At 38.5% G+C, this 24609-nt stretch overlaps 1 protein-coding gene across 6 annotated transcripts in view; it reads left to right on the forward strand.

Annotated features, from left to right (window-relative positions):
- The window catches only part of Ank2 (ankyrin 2), a 562994-nt gene that overhangs the window by 395916 nt on the left and 142469 nt on the right, over nt 1–24609 (forward strand). For all 6 annotated transcript variants that reach the window (XM_087897600.1, XM_087897602.1, XM_087897603.1 and 3 more), the window contains exons 3-4: nt 13016–13114; nt 15495–15593. In XM_087897600.1, the coding sequence (XP_087753726.1) occupies nt 13016–13114; nt 15495–15593 (198 nt within the window). The remainder of the gene's footprint in view (nt 1–13015; nt 13115–15494; nt 15594–24609) is intronic.

Here is a 24609-nt window from a genome sequence, read left to right on the forward strand (position 1 = left end):
CAGGATAAGGGTAGAAGAGGGGGTGAAGAATGAAGTTTGGGGTTGCCATGGGAAAAGGGAGGGATGATTTTTCTTGAATTGTTGATGGAGAAGTCTGTGAGATGAGCAGGCTTGAAGGAGAAATCTGGCCAATTTTGCACATTTTAGGTTTGTCTATGTGGTACCTAAGATTAGGCAGTTGGACACATTGAGTCTGAAGTTCAGAAAAGAAGCTTTGACCAAAGATAGAAGCTTTAGTTCAGTCAATGTCTAGATAATTCTCAAACCAACATACTGGATGAGATTACCAAGAGAAGTATTTATGAGTGTCTATGGATAATAAGGGTGTTTGACAGCTGAACCTCAGATCACTCAGGGAGTCAGAATGGACAAGAGTGCCCAAAGATGGAGGAGGGAAACCAGAAGAGATTTATGTCTTGAAAACGAATTTTAAAAAGCTATTTTCAGGTCTATGAAATGGTCAGCTTCGTAGAATGTTATTGGCCAAACAAGCTGAGGAACTGGATCATATCTGGAGCATTGTAGTAGTAAGAGATGATCTCATTAGTGTAATTTCAGTGGCGGGTGGAGTGAGTCAGATGGAGTTCATTCACTGGACAATGGTCAGACCAACTATTCCTTCAGGTCCTTTCTGTAAAGCACAGAAGAGGCAAGGGAGTGGTTGGAAAGGAAAACAGGGTCATGAGAGACAGTTTTGTTTATGTAAAAGAAGACATTTTTGTTTCACTGATGGAAAAGATCACCAGGGAAAGAAAAGCCATCAGTGATTTAAGGAAGAGACAGCTGGAAACTAAAGAGAGATGGGAGAAGGACCAAGGGCTCCTTGATTGATCAGGGCTGGCACACAATGGAGAGTTGTCCTTTCTAGGGCTGTAGCTAGTTAAGGATGCAAAGGGCATATGGGTAAAGCAGGAAGTAGAACGGCTATGGGGCTGGAAAGGTGGCTGTGGGATGGGAACCTTAAGCTGCCTTCTTGGTCTTTCAGTGAAATGAGTTGAAGTTATCATCTGAGTTATAGGAGAGAGATGATGGGAGTTGTGGAGAAATGTGTGAAATGATTGATCCAGGAAAGGAGGAGAGAATGCCCAAGGGTAACTGTGATGGTCGTGATTGACAAATAATGCTAAGGATCTGCTTGAGGCTCATGAGCATGCACTTTTAGTGAGTCGAGGTGACATGTATGTGTGTTCTTCTGAAGTCAGGTTCAGGCAGAAGATGGCATTGCTTGTGATTGGGAATGTGGTTTAAGCAAGCATGTACGGGAAAGCTACAGACACGCAAGTGAACTTAGGATACATGGAAGGAAATGCATGGCATCATTCCAAAGAACATGCACAAAATTTGTCGTGAGCAGAGACAAAAGAACACTGTGGTAAACAAATGAATGAATTCTGGACATCAGAGGTGGGAGGATTGTTGGCATCAGATGAGTGAAGATCAAAGGATTGGATGGTAAAACAGATCTTGAAGGAAAATTCTTATTTTTTGACATGGCAAGGACTAGGGTGTGATATTGGAGTGAGTAGACAAGGTAAGGAAGAAGACTTATCATCTGCAGAGAGGAATTCTAGAACCTTCTAAAGTATTTTGGTAAGTTCACATATGAGTAAGTGGGAAAACACAACAGTAAAGTGAAGTCAAACTTTGGAAGGATGAGGAATGAGAGCTAGGGAACACAGGCTGAACATCCCTGAAGGCTTAGGAAGAAGGAGGAAGGATCTGGAAGACAGAATAGAATAAAGAGCAAGCACAGTCAAATAACAATGGGGTCAAATGAGCATCCATAGCTCCAGTGGCATCAGGCTTTATCTAAAACAAGGGTTAGAGGAACAGTCAGGGAAGACATTTAGTGCCATGTTCTCTGGCAGAAAGAGCGGGACAAAGCTGGACCCGCCAGACTCTCCCTGGGGCTGAGCGAACAATGAAGCCCTCCACGGGGAGAAACACACCCACAGAGTTGGGAGTCTGTCAAAGCAGAATCTCGTTTAATGGTAGCAGGCAGGAACTTATATAGGGTTGTGATGGGGGTGGAGAAGCTTGGGATGGGTTGAGGTGGAGTAAGGAATAAGGGCCAATAATATTCTGCCACGCTAGCAGTGACTGGGCAGAGGCAGGTCTAGGTTGGGTAACCAGAGACAGGTCTCCAAACTCAAGCCAGGCACAGGAAGTTACACTAGGCCTCACCAAACTCAAGTTAAAAAAAAAAAAAAGAAATAAAAGATCTTTAAGGGCAGAACGAGAGAAATTTAGAGACGCAGGAGTACGGGCACACCTTGGAGTATAAGAGTGTGCATATGCCTGTGTGTGTGCGCACAACACACACCCTGAGGAAACTCTTTGTACAGGGTGCTGGGTGATGGCTGGTCTGAAATGAATCCTTGAACCTTGGTGGATGTGCAGAGTCATTGGTGGGCTAAGTGAAGGGTGTCTCTGGGAAAGAGGCTTGTCAGGTAATTTATGTCATAATATTTCCTTTGAGAAATAAGGGAAAGTGTACAATTGTGCCCGTGGAGGTTGAGGAGGAAAGTAGGGAAAAAATGAATCAGGGAGTTGGGAATGAAGCTCCTCATCCAAGACAGCAAGGAGTTTCTCAAAAGATATGTTATTCCAGTTCCTTAGAACTAGCCATCCAGACACTAAGCACACAGTTCTCCTTTTCAAAGTGTTGTGCTTTTTGTGAGACTTTCATGTCTATTCAAAAGCTGTTAGTCTTATTAACAAATTTCACCCACTGCTAAAATTTTGTATTTTATTTTATTGTTATTATTTTTTATCTTATGTGTATGAATGTTTGCCTGCATACATGTCTGTGTACCATGTACTAGCCTGGTACCAGAAGTATTGCACCTCCTGGAACAGGAGTTACAAAAGGTTGTGAGCAACCATGTAGATTTTTAGACTCCAACTGGCGTCCTCTGGAAGAGCAGCCAGTGTTTTTAACCACAAAGCCAACTCTTCAGCCCTCCACTGCTAAAATTGTAGAAATATGGAGAAAAGGATGCAAGTGTCTCACCCTGGGAACAGGAAACATTAGCAACACAGGAAGATTGAGGGATTGATGAGGAAAAGTTCTGGAATATGCCAGTATAAATCTGGGTAAAGAGAAACTTGTAGGGAGAGGCTAGCTCTGACTTAGATCAATCAGCTCACTATGACTAATAAGCGAAAACTTACGCACTAGAAGTTACTGTTAGTGTTCAGTATACTTTTAAATGACCTTGTATTGATGTATAATATGTATCCAATTAATATTCAGTAAATACATTATTGAATCAACCCTGAATATTGAACAATTTGCTTAACTCATTCTGAGTAATAAATTACATATCTATGGCGTGGCAGTCCACAATACCTATGCTATCAAATGTTATTATCGTTATTACATGTCCACTACATACTCATTGCTGTATTGTACACACCACAAATGGTTCACAGCATCCTGCTCTTCTTTAAAGAGAGGATGTCAGGCTCTAATGCATTACACAACAACCCATCACACTGTAGTCACTTTCACTTGGGAGAACAAATCCTGCGATGGCGAAATTAGATAGTGCACTCCTTCTAGAATTACTGATGTACAGATTCCAGACAAGGGCTAATACATTTGCCCCCAAATTTTCCTAAAACTGTTCTTAAAAAATATTCATTTCCAGACATCTTGTCTTTCTACTATACACGGTAAGACTTTCCATCTTTCCATCTTTAGGAAGGTTCTAGGCAGATACACACTCCGCCTTATTGTCAACCTTGATAAATTCTCTTACAGGGAGAAAACCCAGGTTTTCAATGCCCTTATTTTAAATGCTTTGCTTGATAAACTAAAAGTTAGGACAAATATAAGACAGTGTCTAATGAATTATGTCTAGAGACAGGTACAGTGAAACATGTAGATAAAATAACAAGAAAGGCTAAATAGTCGGGGATGAGGAATGATCAAATGCTGTTAATTGACATGAGTTATGAAAAAAGATGAATAGCTGATTGTTTTCTTGTATCATGGATTTCATTACTGGAGTAGAACAGGAGAATAAAATATATTCAACAGTGAATGCATAAAATTAATGCATAAAATAGAAGACAGTTTCCATTCTGAATGCCTATTCTCATTGTGGAAAAGCTCTTTGAGTTGTATAACCAGTTGGGACTGGTTAGATTTGGTGAGTGATGTCTTTAGGTATTTGCATGTTTTTCGAATAGTGAAGTTAATAAATTTTTTTAAAAAGTGGAGAAGGATGCTCTCATTGATTAGCATCTGACCTTTGAGCATCTGACCTTTGAACCATAGTACTTGATTACTGTAAGAAACCTAAGAAATCAGCCACGCCAGCTCCATTCTTTCATTTTTACTTTTCAATGAAAACCAGCCAAGTTCAATATTCATTTGATACTGCAGAATCCTGTAATCCACTTTAATATTCCTTTTTATCACATTGACACATTTGAGCGGTGTAATTCTAAAGGCTTAAGAAATAATTTTCAGAGTCTGAGCTACTTCTCAGTAATTAGAATTGCAGATAGGGATGAGGAGAAACTGAGTTCTCAAGAGTGAAATAGGATTACAGCAGGGAGGGACAGGCTGAGTTTGGTCCTCACCACAGGTTACCAGTTAGTTCATATCGTCTAGGTTTAATTCCAAGATTAGATGAATTAATACAATTGTGTGCTCAACATAGGGCTTGAATCATAAGAAAAAGCTAGAGTAAGCTTTGGCTATTATTCAAGCAGTGTGTTCCCTTTAAGTTCAATATTTAAAACTCTTTAAAATATGGCAGTTATAAGTAGATAAAGTAGTTTTCCTTTGAGATTCATGTGACTATTTTATTTGAACACTTATTAAGCTATTCACTAAAGACTCTATCTATAATTAATTTCTTGTAAAAAAATGATTTAACCACAGAGTAAGACTATGTGAAACTAGCAAGGAAATGAACTGCATTCAGATTCCCAGTGTCAGACATCAGCACTCTGAATTATTCAGTAGTTCACTACTGCTGAGATTGAGCTTCTCTTATATACTTGCTTTCCGAGTTCTGTTGGAATTCAGAAACTTTAAAAAAAATAGATATTTGCATAAATGAATACTTTTATTGGTAAACATAATTGGAAATAAGAAATGCCCAACTCAACTCATCATAATGGAAACTAGCATTGTAGCTCTGAGAGAGCTTGTTTAGCATAGACAAGGCACCATGCCCATAGTTGAAAGACATGAGAGCCATTATTGTCCTGCAGAGGCAGGTGGATCTCCGAGTTTGAGGCCAACCTGATCTACAGAATGAGTTCCAGGATAGCCAGGGCTACATAGAGAAACCCTGTCTCGAAAAACAACAACAACAACAATGACGACCAAGTGACCATTTCTTCTGAACTTTCCCTTGAAAGCATACATTTTAGTTGTTTCCCACCAAGCATTTACATTTTACTATAATTAAAGAAATTATCCAAGTTAGTTGGGTTTTTCTGATATGTAAAAGCCAAAGTAGAAAGCTTGTCGGATTAACAAAGTAGATTATACAGAGATATGGAAATGAAATTATTAACAGGTCTATGTGGTAGTTAGTTGACTTTTATTACTTAAGCACCACACTTACAGGCTTCCAGGGGGATAGAAACTATGCTGTATTGTCTTCTTGTTTAGAACACCCACCAAACTCCTTAAACAGTAGGTAGCACTTAGCTTGCTATTAGCTTTTCACTATGTCCCATTCACTATTTCTCTTTCTGACTTCATGAGCTATTTGTCCAGTTCTTGCTTTGCTTTGTTTGCATGAAACTAGTGGATAAAACCTCAAGAAGAATAAATAGTAATAAAAAAATTTAGAGCCTCTGAGTGTTAGTTACATTTCTAACACACGCACACAGAAAAGTAATAGACTGGGCCATTTTGAAATGACCAACATCTCCATGAAAATAGAATATAAATACAATCACATGGTAATAATATTGCTTTTTAGAGAAATAGAGACACCTTAAAGAAACCATGTGCGCATGGCTTTTTCAGAGAAGCAGAATGTTCTTATTGTTTAACTACTTGCTATAGGTATATTTAGGCATTTTACATGATGTATAGAAATAGCATTATTCTAAAAATATGTTATCAAAAATGACAGCTCTTGATGATCGAAGGGCTGCAGAACCCAATGACGTAAAGTAAGACCTCAGTGAATATTTGCTGATTGTTTCAAAAACCCGGTTCATTTTACTTCATAAGCATTGATGTACATAAAACCATCATCATAGATTTATCCTGAGAATGCTGCCTAATTGTGCCTGTTCAATATGATTGGCATATGCTCGAAATGTTGCTAGAAATAAATCTATACTTGCTGCAGTAAAATCAACAGGTGAATAATAATTGCTGAAGTGAACCTACACCTCAAGGTGATGTGTTCCAGTCATGTTACAAGTCTCCCGTTGCAAGTGTTTATCCAACAGGAGTCCCATCCATATCACTACCTTATCCACACAACTGATCAGACTCCATGCCAGTGTCTGTTTCTTTCCTTTATGTTTAAACTTGCACTTCTCCTCACAGATATTAAGACTATCCTGTATCCCTGACTCCGGCATCATAAGACTTAGTCTCTTGCCTGGTGGACTGGGTCATATGGACTATTATTGCCCTTCTTAGGATTTAATGCTACATTATCTCTTAACACCTTTGTGTTTAGAAACAGTTTTTGTACATTTAGAATATCACTCAATCATTATTATATAAGTATTCTTGTATAATAAAGTATATAACATCCAAAGAGATGGCTCAGCGGTTAAGGACACTTGCTTCTCTTTTAGAGGACAAATGTTCAGTTACCAGCATCCATGTCAGGCAGCTCACAACTGCCTGTAACTCTAATGCTCTCTTCTGTCCTCTGGGGTTACTCACACACATGGTACATCTATAGTCAGACATACAACCATGCACATAAAATTTTAAAAACACTTTAAAATAAAGTATGTAAAGTAAGTATTTCTTGAACATAAGTGTTGATATTGTATAAGTAATTTTATATTCATTTACCAAAATTAATTGTTTTTAGCCTCAGATTAGTCATGAACCAGCATTTCATAGATTGCTCTGTTTACGTGGTTTGTACAAGAGAAGGTATTTCAATTTGTGTGTGGAAAACTTATTCAGTGCCAATTGCCCTAGTTAACTCATTAAGGGTAACCTCAGAGGGCACCAAAACGCATTGATGTCACATAAAGATTGGAAATAAAGCAGCTTCTCGTTGGGATTAGTTTAAACAAGAGCAAGCCCGAATCTGAATTCTCTGCTCTCCCCTTCGCCTTCTGCAGTCTGTAGTTGGGGTTGCTGGCGTATCTGCCATCTCTCTGCTGTTTGTCTGATCCATCTGTTCCTGTTGCCTGATTTATATGTCAGAAATCTGCCATGCCCATCCCTAACTAAAGGCATTCATTGACCGCCCCAGAAAGCATGCTGTAAGAAAGGGAGAAGGGGCTCTATAGACGTCTTTACCAGAGTTTTACAAGGGAAACAGTCATCTTACTGGCCCCAGCTGACCTTGAGTATCACTCATCACTGAGAACAGGAGTTTCTAAACCACAGTCACATTTAGGGTAAGTATTTGTTTTGAGAGTATGGAAGAGTACACAATCGAAGATTTTAAAGCTGTGCTGGGGTTATAAAAACTGTTTGCATAGGAAATCCAAGGCATAGTAACGTTGCTTACCTTGTTCTCTGAGAGGCAAGTTAAACTTGAACAGGCTGACTATAGCAAGCTAAGTACATAGTTATGATTGATCTCAAAACTTGTTATTAATTTGACGGCAAAGTTCAGCACAAGTTTAGTCTTTTTGAGGTCAAGAAATATTTTCACAACAGTGTATCGCTGCAGTAAATATTATGATCTTCTCCTAAGGGAAATGGACACTAAAATTTGACCTCCCTTACCATCTGCCCAGCCATTCCTTTCCTTTAGATTTTCTGCTGAAGTTGCACTGCTGTGCCTGGGTGCAGACTGCTGCATCTGTGGGCACGAAGGGGCTAGCGTTTGTCCAGCAGCGTGTGGACCAACAGGCAGCTCAAGGAACCCTAACGCCTGCTTCCTTCCCTTTCCAAAACAATGGACATGAAGCGTGGAACTGGTGGTCTTCCACTTTTATGTTTGCCACCCTATTGTTCAAAAGAGGGTCTCCGGTGTTAGATGTTTCCACTGTCATTGCTAATAGATGTTCCAGCAGGCGTTGCAGGCAGAGGATTGAGAGGTCCAGGTTGCCCAAAGCCACAGTGCTGGTATGTAGGAGCGTAGGGACAGACTGCAATTTTGCTTTAACCCCAGCAACATCTTCCTACTTCTAAAATTAATGATAATATGAAAAAGAGGAAATAAAAGTAAGAAGAGATAGGAAAAGGAAAAAAGCTTAATAGTTGTACACACACACACACACACAAAACACTGTCCCTTTTAAAACAGAGACAAAAAGACGTCCTGTCTTTTCCGATGAACTTAGCAACAGCTGGCACTTCAATCATTATTTGGAACTTCTGTTTACTGTGTATTCATCTATTTTCGTTCAGATTTGCTCTAGTAAATGATATGGTATTCCCCTAGCACGTGAGTGCTCATACACACACACACACACACACACACACACACACACACAGGTATACTAATGATATTACTTCATTGTTAATATTTCAAGTTTAAGTAGCTCTTAGATTTATTTTAATTCTTTATATTAAAATTTTAAGGATTTTTTTTTAGCCTGAGTTTGTAAGCATTTTGACTTATTACTCTCTGTTTAAAAGAAGTCATCATGTTGATAAAGTGTAATTACTCTGCTTACCAGCCCTAGGGAGCAGGGCTCATAATAACAAAATCAGTGTGAAAACACAGCACAGTGCTGGGCTGAAGTGAAAAAGGACCACAGAAGTCCCCAATAAATTATTGACATGTTTATAACATGTATGTATGCATGCTCATCAGTATTGTGATTATGGTGTCATTACAAATGAAACTCAGAAAACAAGAAGTAGGAAGAAATAGAATGTGGGTTCCTCAATTCAGACAGATGTTGACTGTATTCTATTTTCTAATAACTAGCAAAAAAGACAAACACTAAATTACCTTTCTCTTTCAAAATTAAAGGACAGAATAAAGAAGCAGAGGGCCTTCTGCTCTCATTTTGGAGCACAGCAATAGTTAACCGAGAGAATGGACTGTGCACACAAAGCCATGAATGCTACTCAGATGAACGTCCTTGTCCACCTTATGTAAAAACCAAATGTGAAGTGCGTGATATCCCATAATGCAATGAAGCCCTTTCTGCAGGGAATTGAGATAACATGTTCCAGACACAGAGTTTTCTGATGGCCTCACTATGTGTCATACCGATATCTGGGGAAGGAATCTTTAACGTCTCAGATAAATAAATTGTCCCAGAAAATTCTTTGCTTCTGCCAAACTCAATAAACTTATGTTGAATGTTCTAATGAATGCAGAAACTGAATGCTTTGATGTGGAAAGAACAATTAGTCCTCAAACATGTGCATGAACCCCTGTTGGGAAAGTTCTAGGACTTGCCTTGTGTTTCTTTCCAAACATGAAGGCTGTCTGGTCTCGTTATCGCTCTCCTTTCTGGTCCCTGAGCAATGTGAAGCATATTTATCAAAAGTGGAAAGTCCTGCGAAATGTGGCCTGTGTTGCCAGGTGTCTGTGCTGCCCTGCGGTGGAATGAAGACTCCTGCAGGACATCTGGTCTTCAGGAGGATGAGCTACAGGACGTACAGCAAGATTAGCAGCAGTGGATGTATTCACAATAAATTAACTGAGTTGGACAATTTAGTGGAATTCACTACTGTGAACTCCGATAACTTCAATGCTACCTCGTGTTCATAAGATAAAATAGATAAATACTAGGTAGCTATTTCTTGTGCTATCTGTCTGTGTATGTATGCATGTATGTATTGTGTGTGTGTGCGCACACAAGTGTGCCACAGCCAACCTGAGGTTATCAGAGAACAGTTTTCAGGACTGTCTTCTGCTACCACATGGAACCCAGAGATTAAACTCAGGTTGTCAGGCTTGGTGGCAAGCACCTTAACTCACTGTGCCATGTGCATGTGCTAAGTTGCTATTTGTGACAACATGTATTGAACAAATGCTGTTTCTGATTAACTCCATTTTTAGTTACAAGTTCCAATGCCAAGAGATCAGTATAAGGGCTTTTTAGCATCTACTTGCTATGGTTAAAAAATTTAAGAGCTTGTGGTGAGAAATCCTCCCTCATTTTATGTCAGCTGGTAATGCCATTTTAAAAATTGTGGAGGAAGGAGAAGCTGTAGTTTGGATGTTTAGCATGAGAGATGATTATTAAAAATTTCAAAAGAAAAAAAAGGTTTACCTTTGTTTTAACTTATAATAAATGTGAGCATTAGTTTTCTAAAGAAAACCTTTAAAAAATTTAAGTTATGAGAAGGAAAATCCTAGTGCAGTACAATGATTACCAAAAGATTTTGTGTGTGTGTGTGTGTGTTTGTGTGTATCTCATAACTTAAGGTTTTGATTCACATTTCCCTAATAGTTATTTTATCCCATACATGCTGCCCATTGTATGTCCTCTTTTGAGAAATGTCTACTTAGGTGTCTTGATCATTTTTTAAAAATGTTTGCTTGTCTTACGATTGAATTCTTTGAGTTCCTTGTGCATTTGGAAGTCACTTCTGTCAGATGTGTGTTTTTCAAGCATTTTCTCTCATTTACTAGGCTTTTATTTGTTCTCACTTAATCAGTTGTTTCCTTTGCTATGAAAGTTTTTTGTGTGACCTGATCCCATTCTTTAGTTTTGATTTTATTGCTTATGCTTTTGAGAGATTAATCCTAAATACTCCTGTCCAGTTCAAGGTCACGAAACATTTCCCCACACTTTTTCTAATTGGTTTATAGTTAGTTTCTGGTCTTATATTTAAGTCTTCAATTCCATTTGTGTTGTTTTCTAACAGGTGAGATATATGGGACTTGCTTCACTCATTTATGTATTGTTAAATCTTTTTGTTCGATCTCTTAAAAAGCTCGCTTTCCCAAATGTGTGTTCTTGATTCACTTGTCCAACATCAGCTGACTGAAGCGTGATTCATTTCTGCACTCTCTATTCAGTCCTGTGAATCCATGTGTCTTTCTATGTCCATGTCATGCTGTTTGGGATGCTTGAACTCTGTTATATATTTTGAGGTCAGTTTTGGCTATTCTGGGTCTTTTATGATTTCTTGAATTTTAGGAGATTTGAATAAATGTGGATTTATTTGTGAAGAATGCCATTGAAGCTTTAGCAAATATCATATTGAATTTATAGGGCAATTCAGGTAACTCTTTTTCAATGCTGTAGTACGTAGTTAGGTTTTAGGGATTTAGGTAGGTGAAAACTGGATTTAACAGGATTACCAGAGATCCTAGGATTTTTTTTTTTTTAAGAAAAGAAAAGGTTCTTGGGCTGGAGAGATGGATGGCTCAGGGGTTAAGAGCATTGCCTGCTCTTTCAAAGGTCCTGAGTTCAATTCCTGGCAACCACATGGTGGCTCACAACCATCTGTAATGAGGTCTGGTGCCCTCTTCTGGCCTTCAGGCATACACACAGACAGAATATTGTATACATAATAAATAAATAAGTATTAAAAAAAGAAAGGGTGCTTAGGTTCTAAAGTTATTTTAAGCATAATACTATCATTGCAGAGTTCTGTAACTTTACACATGGTCTTTTGCTTTTGGCTTTTACCAACTTTGTAAAAGGGATTTTCTATCATTTATTGAAAAACCATGTCTTTTTTTTAAAATATTTATTTATTTATTTATTATGTATACAATATTCTGTCTGTGTGTATGTCTGCAGGCCAGAAGAGGGCGCCAGACCTCATTACAGATGGTTGTGAACCACCATGTGGTTGCTGGGAATTGAACTCAGGACCTTTGGAAGAGCAGGCAATGCTCTTAACCACTGAGCCATCTCTCCAGCCCGAAAAACCATGTCTTTAATTGGACAGAGTTTTGACTTTAACCAAACACAGTAAATAATACGGAATCATTCTATTTATTTCCTCATTAGAAAAACACTTCTACGTTTTGTGTGTATATGTATGTGTGTGTATGTGTGTGTGTGTGAGAGAGAGAGAGCGCACACATATGTGTGTGAGCATGGCATTTGTGCACAGTTTTGTGTCCTGTGACTGCTTATGTATCTGCAGAGGCCACAGAAGGAAATCTGGTGTTTTGCTGTACTACTCTCTGCCTTAGTCCTTTGAGACAGTTTCTCACTACACCTGGTGCTAGCTCCTCACCAGCTGGCTTAGGGCTCTCCTTGTCCTGTCCTCTATGATTACTTGGGTTCCAGATGGTATGTAGTAGTGCCTAGCTTTTTAAATATAATGTTTAAGTTATAATTTTTAACATGTAGGTGTTTTACCTGCATGCATGTCTATACACCACATGTGTTTCTGTACATTACATGTATACCTGGTACCCACAGAGGCCAGCAGAGGACATGGGAAACCCTAGAACTGGAGTAACAGATAGCCATGAGCCACTCCATAGATGCTAGAAACCAAACTGGGCCCTTTAGAAGAGCAGCCTAACTCTTACCCACTGAATCATATCCTTGGCCCCGACACTCTGCTTTTGATGTGTGTGCTGGAGGTACAGGGGTTTGAACTTAGAGTCTCACACTTTCCCAGCAAGTGCCCTTGCTACAGAGGTCTCTCTCCGGCCCCACATTTTTACATTTCTTAATTAGAGAAGTACAAGCTTGTTGAAATGAAGTTCTCTGAATCTTGTTCCTAACGTGCATTACCACTGCACCTCTGTCTCTGCTAATTCATCTCTCTGAATGGGAATAGACTCCAGTTAACACAAAAAAGTAAGTAATTAAATAAAACAAAACAGAAAGAAAAAGAAAAGTAGAGATAAGACGTGAGTGTGCATCTGTTGGACTGTGTTTGCGTATGATTGGCACCCTGTCTCCTTTTCATTTCTCTGCTTCTAAGCCTGCCTTGTTCTTCTCTTAGAATGGACTCAATGCTCTCCATCTGGCTGCCAAGGAAGGCCACGTGGGCCTCGTGCAGGAGCTGCTGGGAAGAGGGTCCTCCGTGGATTCTGCCACTAAGGTACCGCTCCTACCCATACAATTTGTTTTGTAACAACGAGAAAGAGGCTTTTTAGTTTGTTTGTTTTTAATTTATAGTAATTGGTGTAGTTTTTGAAGAAGAAGAGGTGTATAGCCTTTTCCAGTTATTCACAAGGTTTCTGGGGATTATTGAACACTCAGGAATATAACTGAAACCTTTTTCATTACCCAGCAGCATTTGGATCATTTTGTTTGAGGATTTGGATGTGAGACTCAGGTCTGGAAGCCCAGATCCGGTTCCTAATGTACTATCTTTTTTCCTTTGTTTCACAAAGAGGCCTAGATCAACATGATCCCTGTAGATGCTTGCACCTCTGTTCCTAAAGTCAATTCATTAGAAACAAACAAACAAACAGCTCACCTGATACGGCTGGCTGTCTTCTCAGTTGAGATGAGCAGGTCATTTTCATGCTTCATTAAACTGATTTGTCTTTCCTTGTATTCATTCTGTCTGATATGACTATATCAGATCCTTTCTGCTCTACTGTGAGAGAACTTTTGGGTCTTTGGGGTCAAGGACTCAATTACTAGGATTATTAAAATATTGATTTTAATATAAGTCAAAGTATTTGCCTCCCTTGAATTGTTCATATTAACCTAACATCTACATTAAACCCACCACTATTTCTCTTCTGAAGTCTTTATTTATTATTTTAATATTATAGATTATTCTCTTCTTAGCCCCCTCCACTACCTTCTTCTCTTCCTTTTTCTTTAATGTTCTGAGTTCTTTTGTTTGTTTGTTTGTTTCGTTTTTGTTCTTTTTGTTTGTTCCTTTTTTTCCAGTGGGGCAGGGCAGGGCTGAGTGCTTGGGTTCAAACCCAGTGTCTTGCACATGCCAAGAAGCTGCATTACCACCAATCTGCAGCTCTTGCCTTTTTAAGATAAAGATTCCAACTGTGGTCTCAGGTGCTCTGGGACTCTGGGTGTCCCTGCTTCATCCTTGGTAGTGCAGAGATTTCAGGTGTGTTCAATCACGCTCAGTTCTGGTTTACTTTTTTGTTGTTGTTTTGTTTTTTGAGACAGGGTTTCTCTGCAGCTTTTGGAGCCTGTCCTGGAACTAGCTCTTGTAAACCAGGCTGGCCTCAAACTCACAGAGATCTACCTGCTTCTGCCTCCAGAGTGCGAGATTGAAGATGTGCACCAACACGCCCAGCTCAGATTTACTTTTAATCCTATAATGGAGCTGTACAATTTTCTGGAGAAAAAGAGATTTTTAAAAGAAGGAGATGGAGTCCCTTGTGAGTGGATTGTGGCTCTCAGTGATCCAGTAGCAGATGGAGTCTCTCTGAGTGGATCGTGGTTCTCAGTAATCCAGTATCAGATGGAGTTTCTCTGAGTGGCTCTCAGTGATCTAGTAGCAGAAGGGAAAGAGAATTGAACTTTATGGTTCAAAATCTGTGTTTCTGTTTTAATTCTCCTATTTTCATTCTTTCTCTTAACCACACTTTCATTTTCTTTGATGAGTGTTGACTCGTTTCATAAATTTTGATGTGGCAAGTGGTAGAAATCATAAATAATTTTATGGATGATAGAGAATTTACTTTTGAATTTCTGAAATGATTTGAGCAAAAGCATGTGTCCGTGTAGGTCGAAACCTAACTCTGAGCAAAATTTCTTCACTCACTGAGAGCCTCAAATTGTCTTCTTGAAAGAATGGTTTTATAAATTGTGTGTGTGTGTGTGTGTGTGTGTGTGTGTGTATGTATCTTGTGCATATCTCCACTCTATGCAGGTGCTTGAGGACATCAGTGTCCTGGAGCTGGAGTTCCAGGTGGCTGAAAGGCACCTAATGTGGGTGATGGGATCTGTGTGCATATGCTCGTAACTAGAGAGCTGTGTCCCCAGCCTTCCTACTTTTGTACAGTTAAATAAGCAATGTTCCAAAGAACATTTTTAAGTTGGTTTTTTTTAAATAATAGTACTTTTTTCTATCATCAATTAGTATTTAATTAATAATAATTAAATATTATTAATTATAAATATATTATATATTATAAATATTATTATAAATTAAAAATAATTAATTATTATTAATAGTTTTTTCTTGGTAAAATTCCTTGAATTCTACAGGAAATGTCACATGCACACATACCCACAAACTGTGGTTTGATTAAAATTCAACCCTCTGATGTTCCCAACACTGTACCAGTATTATGCTGCAAGAGATTATAACCATCTTTTTGGGGTTAAAAAGTTCTTTACAAAGTGAGCTTGATAAAAGTGAATGCTTTGCCTCCACAAAATACCAGATTTTAATAACTTGAAATATGAATAAGCTTGAAAGTGTTTGTACATTTTAGTTTCTACCCAATTTGGAAGCCTGTAACGTTTTTTTCTATTCTGCTTTGCCAAAACAGAAGGGAAACACTGCTCTTCACATTGCCTCACTGGCCGGACAAGCGGAAGTTGTCAAAGTTCTAGTTAAAGAAGGAGCCAATATCAACGCACAGTCACAGGTATTAATTACATTTGCATTTTCTCTGTTGTGAAGAGGTTTTTTTGTACGGTTTTGTGGTACTGATTTAATGGGTTTGCATTCTTTCAAATTCTTGTTTTCTTATTTTAACTAAAATATTCTATGAAATCATGTAATTCAATTCAATTTCTTATTTCCAAATACTTGGCAAATGCTAGTCCATCGTTGTCTTATGTACTTCAAAAAGAAGAACTAGGGCGCTGGAGAGATGGCTCAGCAATTAAGAACACTGGCTGCTCTTTCAGAGGATCCTGGTTCAATTCCCAGCACCCATGTGGCAGCTCACAACTGTCTGTATCTACAGTTTCGGGGGACCTGACACCCTTACACAGGCAGAACACCAATGCACATACAATAAATAAACAAACAAATAAGAAAATTTGGCCTTTAAGAAGAGGAACTGGTGACGGTGATGTACGTGAAATGTAATTCATGGAAGTTCTGCGCTGCTCTGTGATGGTGCTTTTTTCTATAAATTTGAAACTTTACCAAAAACCCAACATTCCAATTGGATGTTCTGCTACAGTGTAGGACTCCCTATCCTTTGTTTATCTCAAACCCAACTGTGGCTTTATTAAAATGCTGAGGGAAACTGGCAGATTCTAACCTTACAGTTTTATTATCAATATAATCATGAAAAGGAAGTCCATCATTCTATTGAAATTAAGAAAAAAAGAAACAATATAAATCGCACAGTAGGCTTGTTTTCTATATCTTTTGGTAGAATGTGTGTATGCATGATATTTTGGCCATCCCTTTACTCTTGGTGTCTATGACGTCTTTGTGTAGGAATTGAACTATGTAGCTTTTTAATAAAATTCATTCCTTCCACGTATGGGAAGCCCTGGGGTTGATACCACACTAAGAGACAAAACAAACCCAAAAACTATCTATTTCCTCAGGCTTTCTGTTTAATGCCTGGTATCACACATGGTAATCACACAGACTGTAGTACAGGCTGTTCCATTCGCTGGAGAATTTCCACTAGCTAGCTTGCCTTTGTGTAGCAGGATCTACTCCCCGTGTTCGTTTCCTTCCTCATCGTGTCTACAGACATAAGACTGTATAGATGACCCACATTCCAGACCAGGAAATACTAGAGATAAATGATGGAGTCAGCTTAGTGTTCTTTCATCTGATTATACTGATTAGTAAGTATATTTATGACACATAAAACACCCATTTTGACTGTGTAATGTGATGAAGTTTTAATTAATCACTTCCAGTTTTGTTTGCAGCTCAAACTTTCAGCTAAATTTGTATCAATGATTTACTAGAAATTGCAACATACTTTAGTGTAAACCTTTTAATGCCGCAGGACGATCGGTAATGAAAAGTCCCCAGACTATCTTAATACAAAATATACAGCTTTAATAAACAGAAGTAAGACTTACACCAGCTTACACCAGAATCCAAATGATCCGTCCGAGGCAGGAGCCAGGCAAGAGAGAGTTGGCAGATACACACTTGCAAGGTTTATAGGTAAACATTAGCCTAAGGGCGACGCGCCCCATGAACAGAATGTGATTGGCTGAACTCCCCTATCATCTCCGCCTTTTTTCTAAAATAAGACAGAACCAAACCATATACAACTATATATAATAGAAGCAAATAATAAATATAAAGTTACAGACAATAAACAATATTAAGCAAGAAACATATAACAAAAGTTTTACTAAACATTTTATTTTAGGGAGTCTAAATAATGTAGATGGTAACTATAACTATCTAATCTTCAACTCCATCAAAGATCTGAGAAGGGAAATAATTTTACTCAAGCAGCCCGGAAGTACAAGCGGGAAACTTCCGAAATGTGCAACAAATGGAAGAGACAACTGAATACCTGGGCAATCACCCAAAGTCTCGTATGCAATGTTGAGTCAATCAACTTTGGCTAAGACCTGATGTAACTGACATGCCATTTTTCAAAGGCAAGAAACCTTTTAGGACTCTCTCACCCTGTCTTGACAAGATAAGACAATCCTGCTTTTATCCATTTACAGATATTCTGTAATTCTGTCAGTGGTCGAGGTGTGGGCTTTTTCTTTGCCCAAAGGCCAGTTCTGCCAGGAAGAAGACAAGCTCCAGGTGGAGTGTCTTTGGTGCTCAACGTTCTCTCGGGAGTAGAGAGGTGATGCCAGGAGCGATTGTGTCTCCCTACTATAGAACTATGAGTTAGATTAAAGGTCATTTTCCACAGCTCTTTGAAGAGGTTGAAGATTATACTATCTATACTAAGTATGCACCTAAATAACCTGATTAGCCTAAATATAAATATAATAAACATATATGACTATTGATTTGCCCTTGCCACGAGGGGGGAAAAAGCTCCATGTTTGGGCGCCAGATAATGCCGCAGGGCGATCGGTAATGAAAAGTCCCCAGACTATCTTAATACAAAATATACAGCTTTAATAAACAAAAGTAAGACTTACACCAGCTTACACCAGAATCCAAACGATCTGTCCGGACGCAGGAGCCAGGCGAAAGAGAGCTAGCAGCGGAAATACACTCGCCAGGTTTATAAGTAAACTTTAGCCTAAGGGCGACGCGCCCCACGAACAGAATGCGATTGGCTGAACTCCCCTATCAACCTTTAATATTTTTTTTTATTTTAAAAATTGATAGCATTGCTAGAAACATTGATATGTTCCATTCAGTACAGCAACATCTTATTTTGGAAGCCCAGAATGCTACTAAATTATGCTTCTTCAATAACAGCTTTTGGGTGTGAGCTAGCTAGTGACAGAGCAGTTGTCCTGCAGGCAGTTGGCTCTGGGCTCTTTCCCTAGCCCTGCAAAACAGATGTTTTTGTTTACAGCAAAATAACATTCTTTTACTCAAGAGCGTGAGTTCTCAAACATTCACCTGAGTTGTGGCCACCCACAGAGCTTGCTTGCCAAATTACATTTCTGGGTTCTCTGTAGTAGAAAGTTCTCAGATGATGTGGGTGCTGCCAGTCTGGTAGTCACGCTTGCTTTAGAGGGCACTAGAGAAGCCCGGTGTGTCATGTACCCCAGACCATGTCTCCATCAGTAGTAAACATAGAAAGCATAAAGCTGAAAGCAAATTATGTTTGAGTGGGCACTGGGGCTTTCATTTAGAATGACAGGACACTAACCTGCAATGCGGAGATTCCAGTCTACAAAAAGAACAGGGTTGTACTTTTCCAAATGATTCATTGAACTTAGCAATGTGATAGAAGTTGACATCTGGCAAATGTTGCAAAGTAAATGCTTGTTAGAAGCTAGGATATTAGTTATTGCTTGGTGCTTGATGTGCTTTGGAGACAGCTCAAGGATAATAATCTAAAACCTCCTTACCATTTATTTGTTTTCAGAGTCACTGAAGCTTTTCTTTGTGGTCCTAATCATATCAGCTTATAACAGACCTTAAAGGAAGGGTGATGTCATCACTACAAGATTAAAATAATCCTTATTTGTACAACACATTGTTAATTCATTGTAAGAGTCACATGGGAGGGAATCCTGACAAACAGTTTCAAATGGTTTTTATATATCGTGAGAAAATTTATGAGAGGGAACACTTAATCAAATTTAAAGTAGCTTTTCTTTCTTCCTTCCTTCCTTCCTTCCTTCCTTCCTTCCTTCCTTCCTTCCTTCCTTCCTTCCTTCCTTCCTTTCTTTTTTTTCCCCTGAGACAGGGTTTCTCTGTGTGCCTCTAACTGTCCTGGAACTCACTCTGTAGACCAGGCTGGCCTGAAACTCCCAGAGATCCTCCTGTCTCTGCTTCCCTGAGTACTGGGATTAAAAGCATGCACCACTACTGTCCTGCTTAAAACTGCTTTTCTAAATACCTCAGTCATTTAATGAGGCTGATGGTATTATTGAATTTAGAAAGCCACCATTATCAGTTGACTAATATTTTATGATTGATTTAAAAATAAATGTTTATACAGGCAAGTTAACTATCTTGCTAATGTGTCTTAGAAAATTTGAAAAGATACGTATTTAAAGTCATGGCTGCTGATATGAACCCTCCATCACTTTTTATTTTCTTCATTCCTATCTTACTTACTCTTGACATAGATTTATATATCCAACTTTTGGTGTTAGATTAACAGGGCCAGGGTTGGGGAACATGCTCAGGGAAATAGAACCACCACTTCCTTTTAAGAGCCATGAAAAAAGATATAGAGATGCCAGATTCAAAGCACAAATCCTAAATTATATATATATATATATATATTCTATATTTTTAATTTATAATTCTATAATATATATTCTATATTTTTTCTAAAAACTTAATTCAAAATACAGAAATGAAGAGCAATCTGAAGTTACCGAATCATTTGAAAGTAGGTTAATAAAATTACTTTTGAAATATGAAGGGGAAAGAAAAACTTCAAACAATCAATATTTGGTAAACTTGCTAGAGTTCATAAGTTATGGAGAAGTATGCATTTGTAGGATTTTCTGCATTAATCATGTAAATTGAGGCTTGTATGACACCTCCATGCATATTATATTAACGGGTGGTAAATCAAACTCTTGGAGATTGCTACAATACGGTTATACAATGGAAGAGAGAAAAGTCTTGACTGAACATATCAGTTGGCAAGTGAGAATTTACAGTCAAGAAGGAGTATGTGGTTAGTAGACAGATCATTACTATGTGGGAACATCATGGGTAGAGGGCAGGTTGTCTAAACTGTCTAGCATGCTTCTTCCTGAAGGAAGCAAGGGCCTCTTCATGTGTGAGAATATAGTGTGTGAATAACTTCTTCATTTTCTGGGGGTGATGAGGTGTCAAAGACAGGAGTTTGAACTGAAATAGTTTTTTGGTAAAACTGAATTTTACATATGTGTGTTGTGGAATATTTGTACCTCATGTGAAGGTGTATTGTTGTGATGGGTGTAATAAAAAGCTGAATGGTCAATAGCTAGGCAGGAAGTATAGTTGGAATTTATGGGGAGAGAAGGAATCTAAATGCACAGGAGACATCAAGAGACATAGAGAAGAAATGGGAGGTGTAAGAGGAAGAGAGATAACACCAAATGATAGAATGTAGATTAGTAAAAATGGGTTAATTGAAGTTATAAGAGCTAGTTAGGAATAAACCTAAGCTATAGGCTGAGCTTTCATAATAAAAATAAGTCTCATATCATTATTTGGAAGTGAATTGGTGGCCCAAAGAAAAATCCACCTACATATGCGCCCAATGTGGGGCTTGAATATCCAAACATAGGGTCCAAAAAAGCAAAGAAAAGCTCTGGAAAAGGAGCCAGATGTGGATTTCTAGACCTTCAGCCTCAAGAGAGTAATCTGGGCTAATAGTTGAGAGACAGAAAAAAGAGAAAAAAGGATTTTTCTCCATAAGGAACCTTTGATTTACATCTCAACTGTGCACTCATATGGAAGAAATAAGAGGTGTCTTTATTCCCATCACTGTCTTAGATGGTATGTTACAGAAATTATATCTAAATGTGTGTGTGTGTGTGTGTGTGTGTGTGTGTGTGTGTGTGTGTGTGTGTGGTTTGTATTTGGGACCAGCTATATTTTGGCACTGGTACATCCAGGCAGTGTTATGGACAATCAATAGTTTATTCTTGTTTTTCACCTCAGGAGCATTGTTGATGCATGTGTATGTGTGTGTGTGTGTGTGTGTGTGTGTGTGTGTGTGTGTGTGTGTGTGTTTCTTTTGGTGCTTCTCAAAGAAAGAATTTAAAAACACTCTTCAGAAAAAAAGGGGGCTGTGCCAAGCAGCAGCAGCAGCAGCCCGATTCTAGGAGACAGGGGCCCATGTTTTATCTCCATGTTTTCCTTTCCATTCCTTTCTCTCAGGAATGGGGCATGCTTTCCTTAGAAGCCTATTTGACCTTGAATTCAGTCTGTTATAATTAGACTATGAGATGCAAGAATATGTGTAGGAGTTTAAGAACCTTAAAGTTAAAAACTTCTCTAGGAGGAAGACTGACAACACTGTGTGTTCCCTTGGCAGGAAGTCCTGAAGCTGTTTTCACAGCTAGAGTTGCCTACCAGTTATCTAGGGGCCTCATCTGGTCCTTTGGAAAAGATCACTATTGTCTAAGTTGACCACTATTAATTATTTTTCCTGTATGTCCTGTTTGAACTGTCCATTAGGAGTCTCCCCTTGGATCTCCTTGATTAGTAGTCAGGCAATCAAAATAGATTTTTGTTTGACTTAAAATTCTGACTTTCAATGAACAGATACGATGTTAGGTGTAAATATGTCCTCTCATGGATGAACGTAAGAGATGAACATAATTCCTTAGGCTTTGGGGCCCAAACGGTAACTTTTACTTTGGGATTGAAAATTCTCTATATCAGATTTGTTTTCAAAGTAAATAAAGCACTTTATTTACAGGATACCATAAGTACCGCCTCTTGGAACGGGGCAGCCTGTCTCTGGAAGGCTGCAAGCACACTCTACAGTGATCATAACGAGCTGATCCAAGCTCATTGCCTGGAATGGAATTTATCTGCCTCACCAGCCAGGGATCTTCTCTTCACATGTGTACTAGGGAGTAGTCTGGGGCACTTAGTATATCTAAGTGTGTTAGCTTCTGTGTGTTCTCCATCCTTCACATGGAATCAACATGTTCTCTTTTCTTAGAAGTGTGTCAGCTTGCCTATCAATCACAATTCTTGTCTTTTTGTGATTGGTGAGTTCCAGTTCTTTAGTTACTGTGTTTTCATCATTCTGGCCAGTTTCTCTGTTTGACACATTTAAAAGTAAATTTGTTGAAGTATACCTTTATGCCCTCATTTTCAGTAAATGTGTGTATGTGTGTGTAGTGTGTTCATTTGTATATATTATGTGTATGCTTAAAGTACTTTAAGGAGGCTTAATTCCCTTATTAATATACTTCAAGTTGTAAATTATAAATAAATAACCCAAAGGATACAAAATATGAATATATAACTGGGTTTGTACGTTCTTTATACAAGTTTTTGGACTTTTTAAAAAGTATTTTAAGTTTTTCTTTAATGTTTATGTATGGTTTGCCTGCATGTATGTTTGCATACTGTATGAGTGCAGAGCCCATGGAGGCCAAAAGAGGCATCAGATCGCCTGGAACTGTTGTTGCAAATGGTTGTGTGTTGCAGGAGTCGCTTGTTGGTTCTCGACTGCTCAGCCCCGAAATAATCACACAGAATCTATATTATTTAAATCACTGCTTGGCCCATTAGCCCTAGCTTCTTATTGACTAACACTTATATCTTAATTTAACCCATTTCTAATAATCTGTGTATCGCCACGTCGCTGTGGCTTACTGGGTAAAGTTCCCAGTGTCTGTCTCCAGCGGGGCGACATGGTTTCTCCCTGACTCTGTCCCTTTTTTCCCAGATTAATTTTCCCCACTTATCTAAGTTCTGCCCTATCAACAGGCCAAGGCAATTTTTTTTTTATTCACCAATGGTGTTCACAGCATACAGAGGGAAATCCCACATCAGCTGTGGGCTGTCATGTGGGCATTAGGAATAAGTCCTGGGTCTGCTAAATGAGCAGGTTCACTGAGCCATCTCTCCAGCCCCAGAGGTTTTGGATTATTTTTATTGAACAAATCCATCACTCGAAGGGTCTGTCTGTGACAAGTTGTAAAGTAAAACAGTCCAACAGCTGTGCAGTGGTGCATCCACTGGAGTTGGTGCCCCTCTCAGTCTCAGTGCTTCTGATGGCACAACCTAATTGAACGGGTCACATAGCACAATCCCAATACTTAGCCTGGAAAAGGCTTTGTACTAAGGTTCCTCGCCTTAACTACAGGGTTTCCTCAAACATTGCTGAATCAATTTACAACAATATCCTCAGGTATTCTAACACACGGGAAACGACATAAAATGGGACCTTGGTAATATTCAAAAATGATTTCTCATCTGTTCGATTTTTGGCTCAGTACAGAGATGAATCTTGGGCCTCACACATGTTAGACACATGCGGTGCCTCTACCCTTGTACCACAATCCTAGCCTTCCCAAGCTTTTTAATAACAGACATAGGATAAGAATATATCTATGGTTCTGCCAAATTTTATGTGACTCTCAGAAAATAAGCATACAGTAAATATTATGCAAATAAAACGAGAATTTTTATTTTGGAAAACTCAAAGGTATTTTTGAATCCCCAGTGTATTTGCGTGTCTGTGTGTGTGAGACCACATATTGTAAATTTTGATTTGCAAGTGCTCTCTCAGGTTGATAGTAATCGTTAAGTGCCAAAATGATTGACATTGTTGGAGGAAGCAATAATTTTATTTGATTGAAGATTCAGACTTTCTGGATATATCTCAGTGGGAAGAAAATCTACACTGTCACCAGCTATATTTCCTGACAAAGCCCTACCTACTGTCTGCAGTTTACAACTCGATAAGAAATGAGTCTGTCTGTCAGCTCTTCTCCATGAATTCTGCAGTGGCTTTATGCTGGGTCTGCCTTTAGAGGCTTAGACCAGCATTTTATTTTCTGAAATGAAAGGAAACACATTTAACAGTTACTCATTAAAAGCAACGTTGTATGTGTGTGTGTGTGTGTATACACCATAGGTTACTATAGGATGTTGTACAAAACCAGATGTTTTAAAGCTCTTGCTACAATGATAGGCAGAGCACATTGCACACTTAAAAAAAAAAGAAGAAAAAAAGAAAAGGAAAAGCAAAATGAAGCAAAAACCCCAAACTAAAACAACAATAGCAGCAGCAACAACAACAAAACCCTGGATCTTATAATCTATACTGTTCACCTGGAAATCCAGAAAACGTGCCAGAGGATAAATGGCCACCCAGTTTCGATACTCATATATTTAGTGACTTCATTAAAATTTTTTACTTCTCACACTCAGACATTTTCATTGCTCCTCTCATCATTTTTTAGTTTCAACATCTGCAAGATATAATTCTAGGTTATATCTTTAAAAGTATTTGTTCTGTACACATTAAAAATTAATTTATCCATGTACTTATAAAGATGAATGTGAGATCACGAGAGGGATTTACTCCAAGATGAATATAACAT

The sequence above is a fragment of the Myodes glareolus genome, chromosome 17 (assembly GCF_982192425.1).
Source record: "Myodes glareolus chromosome 17, mMyoGla1.1, whole genome shotgun sequence".
Taxonomy (NCBI): domain Eukaryota; kingdom Metazoa; phylum Chordata; class Mammalia; order Rodentia; family Cricetidae; genus Myodes; species Myodes glareolus.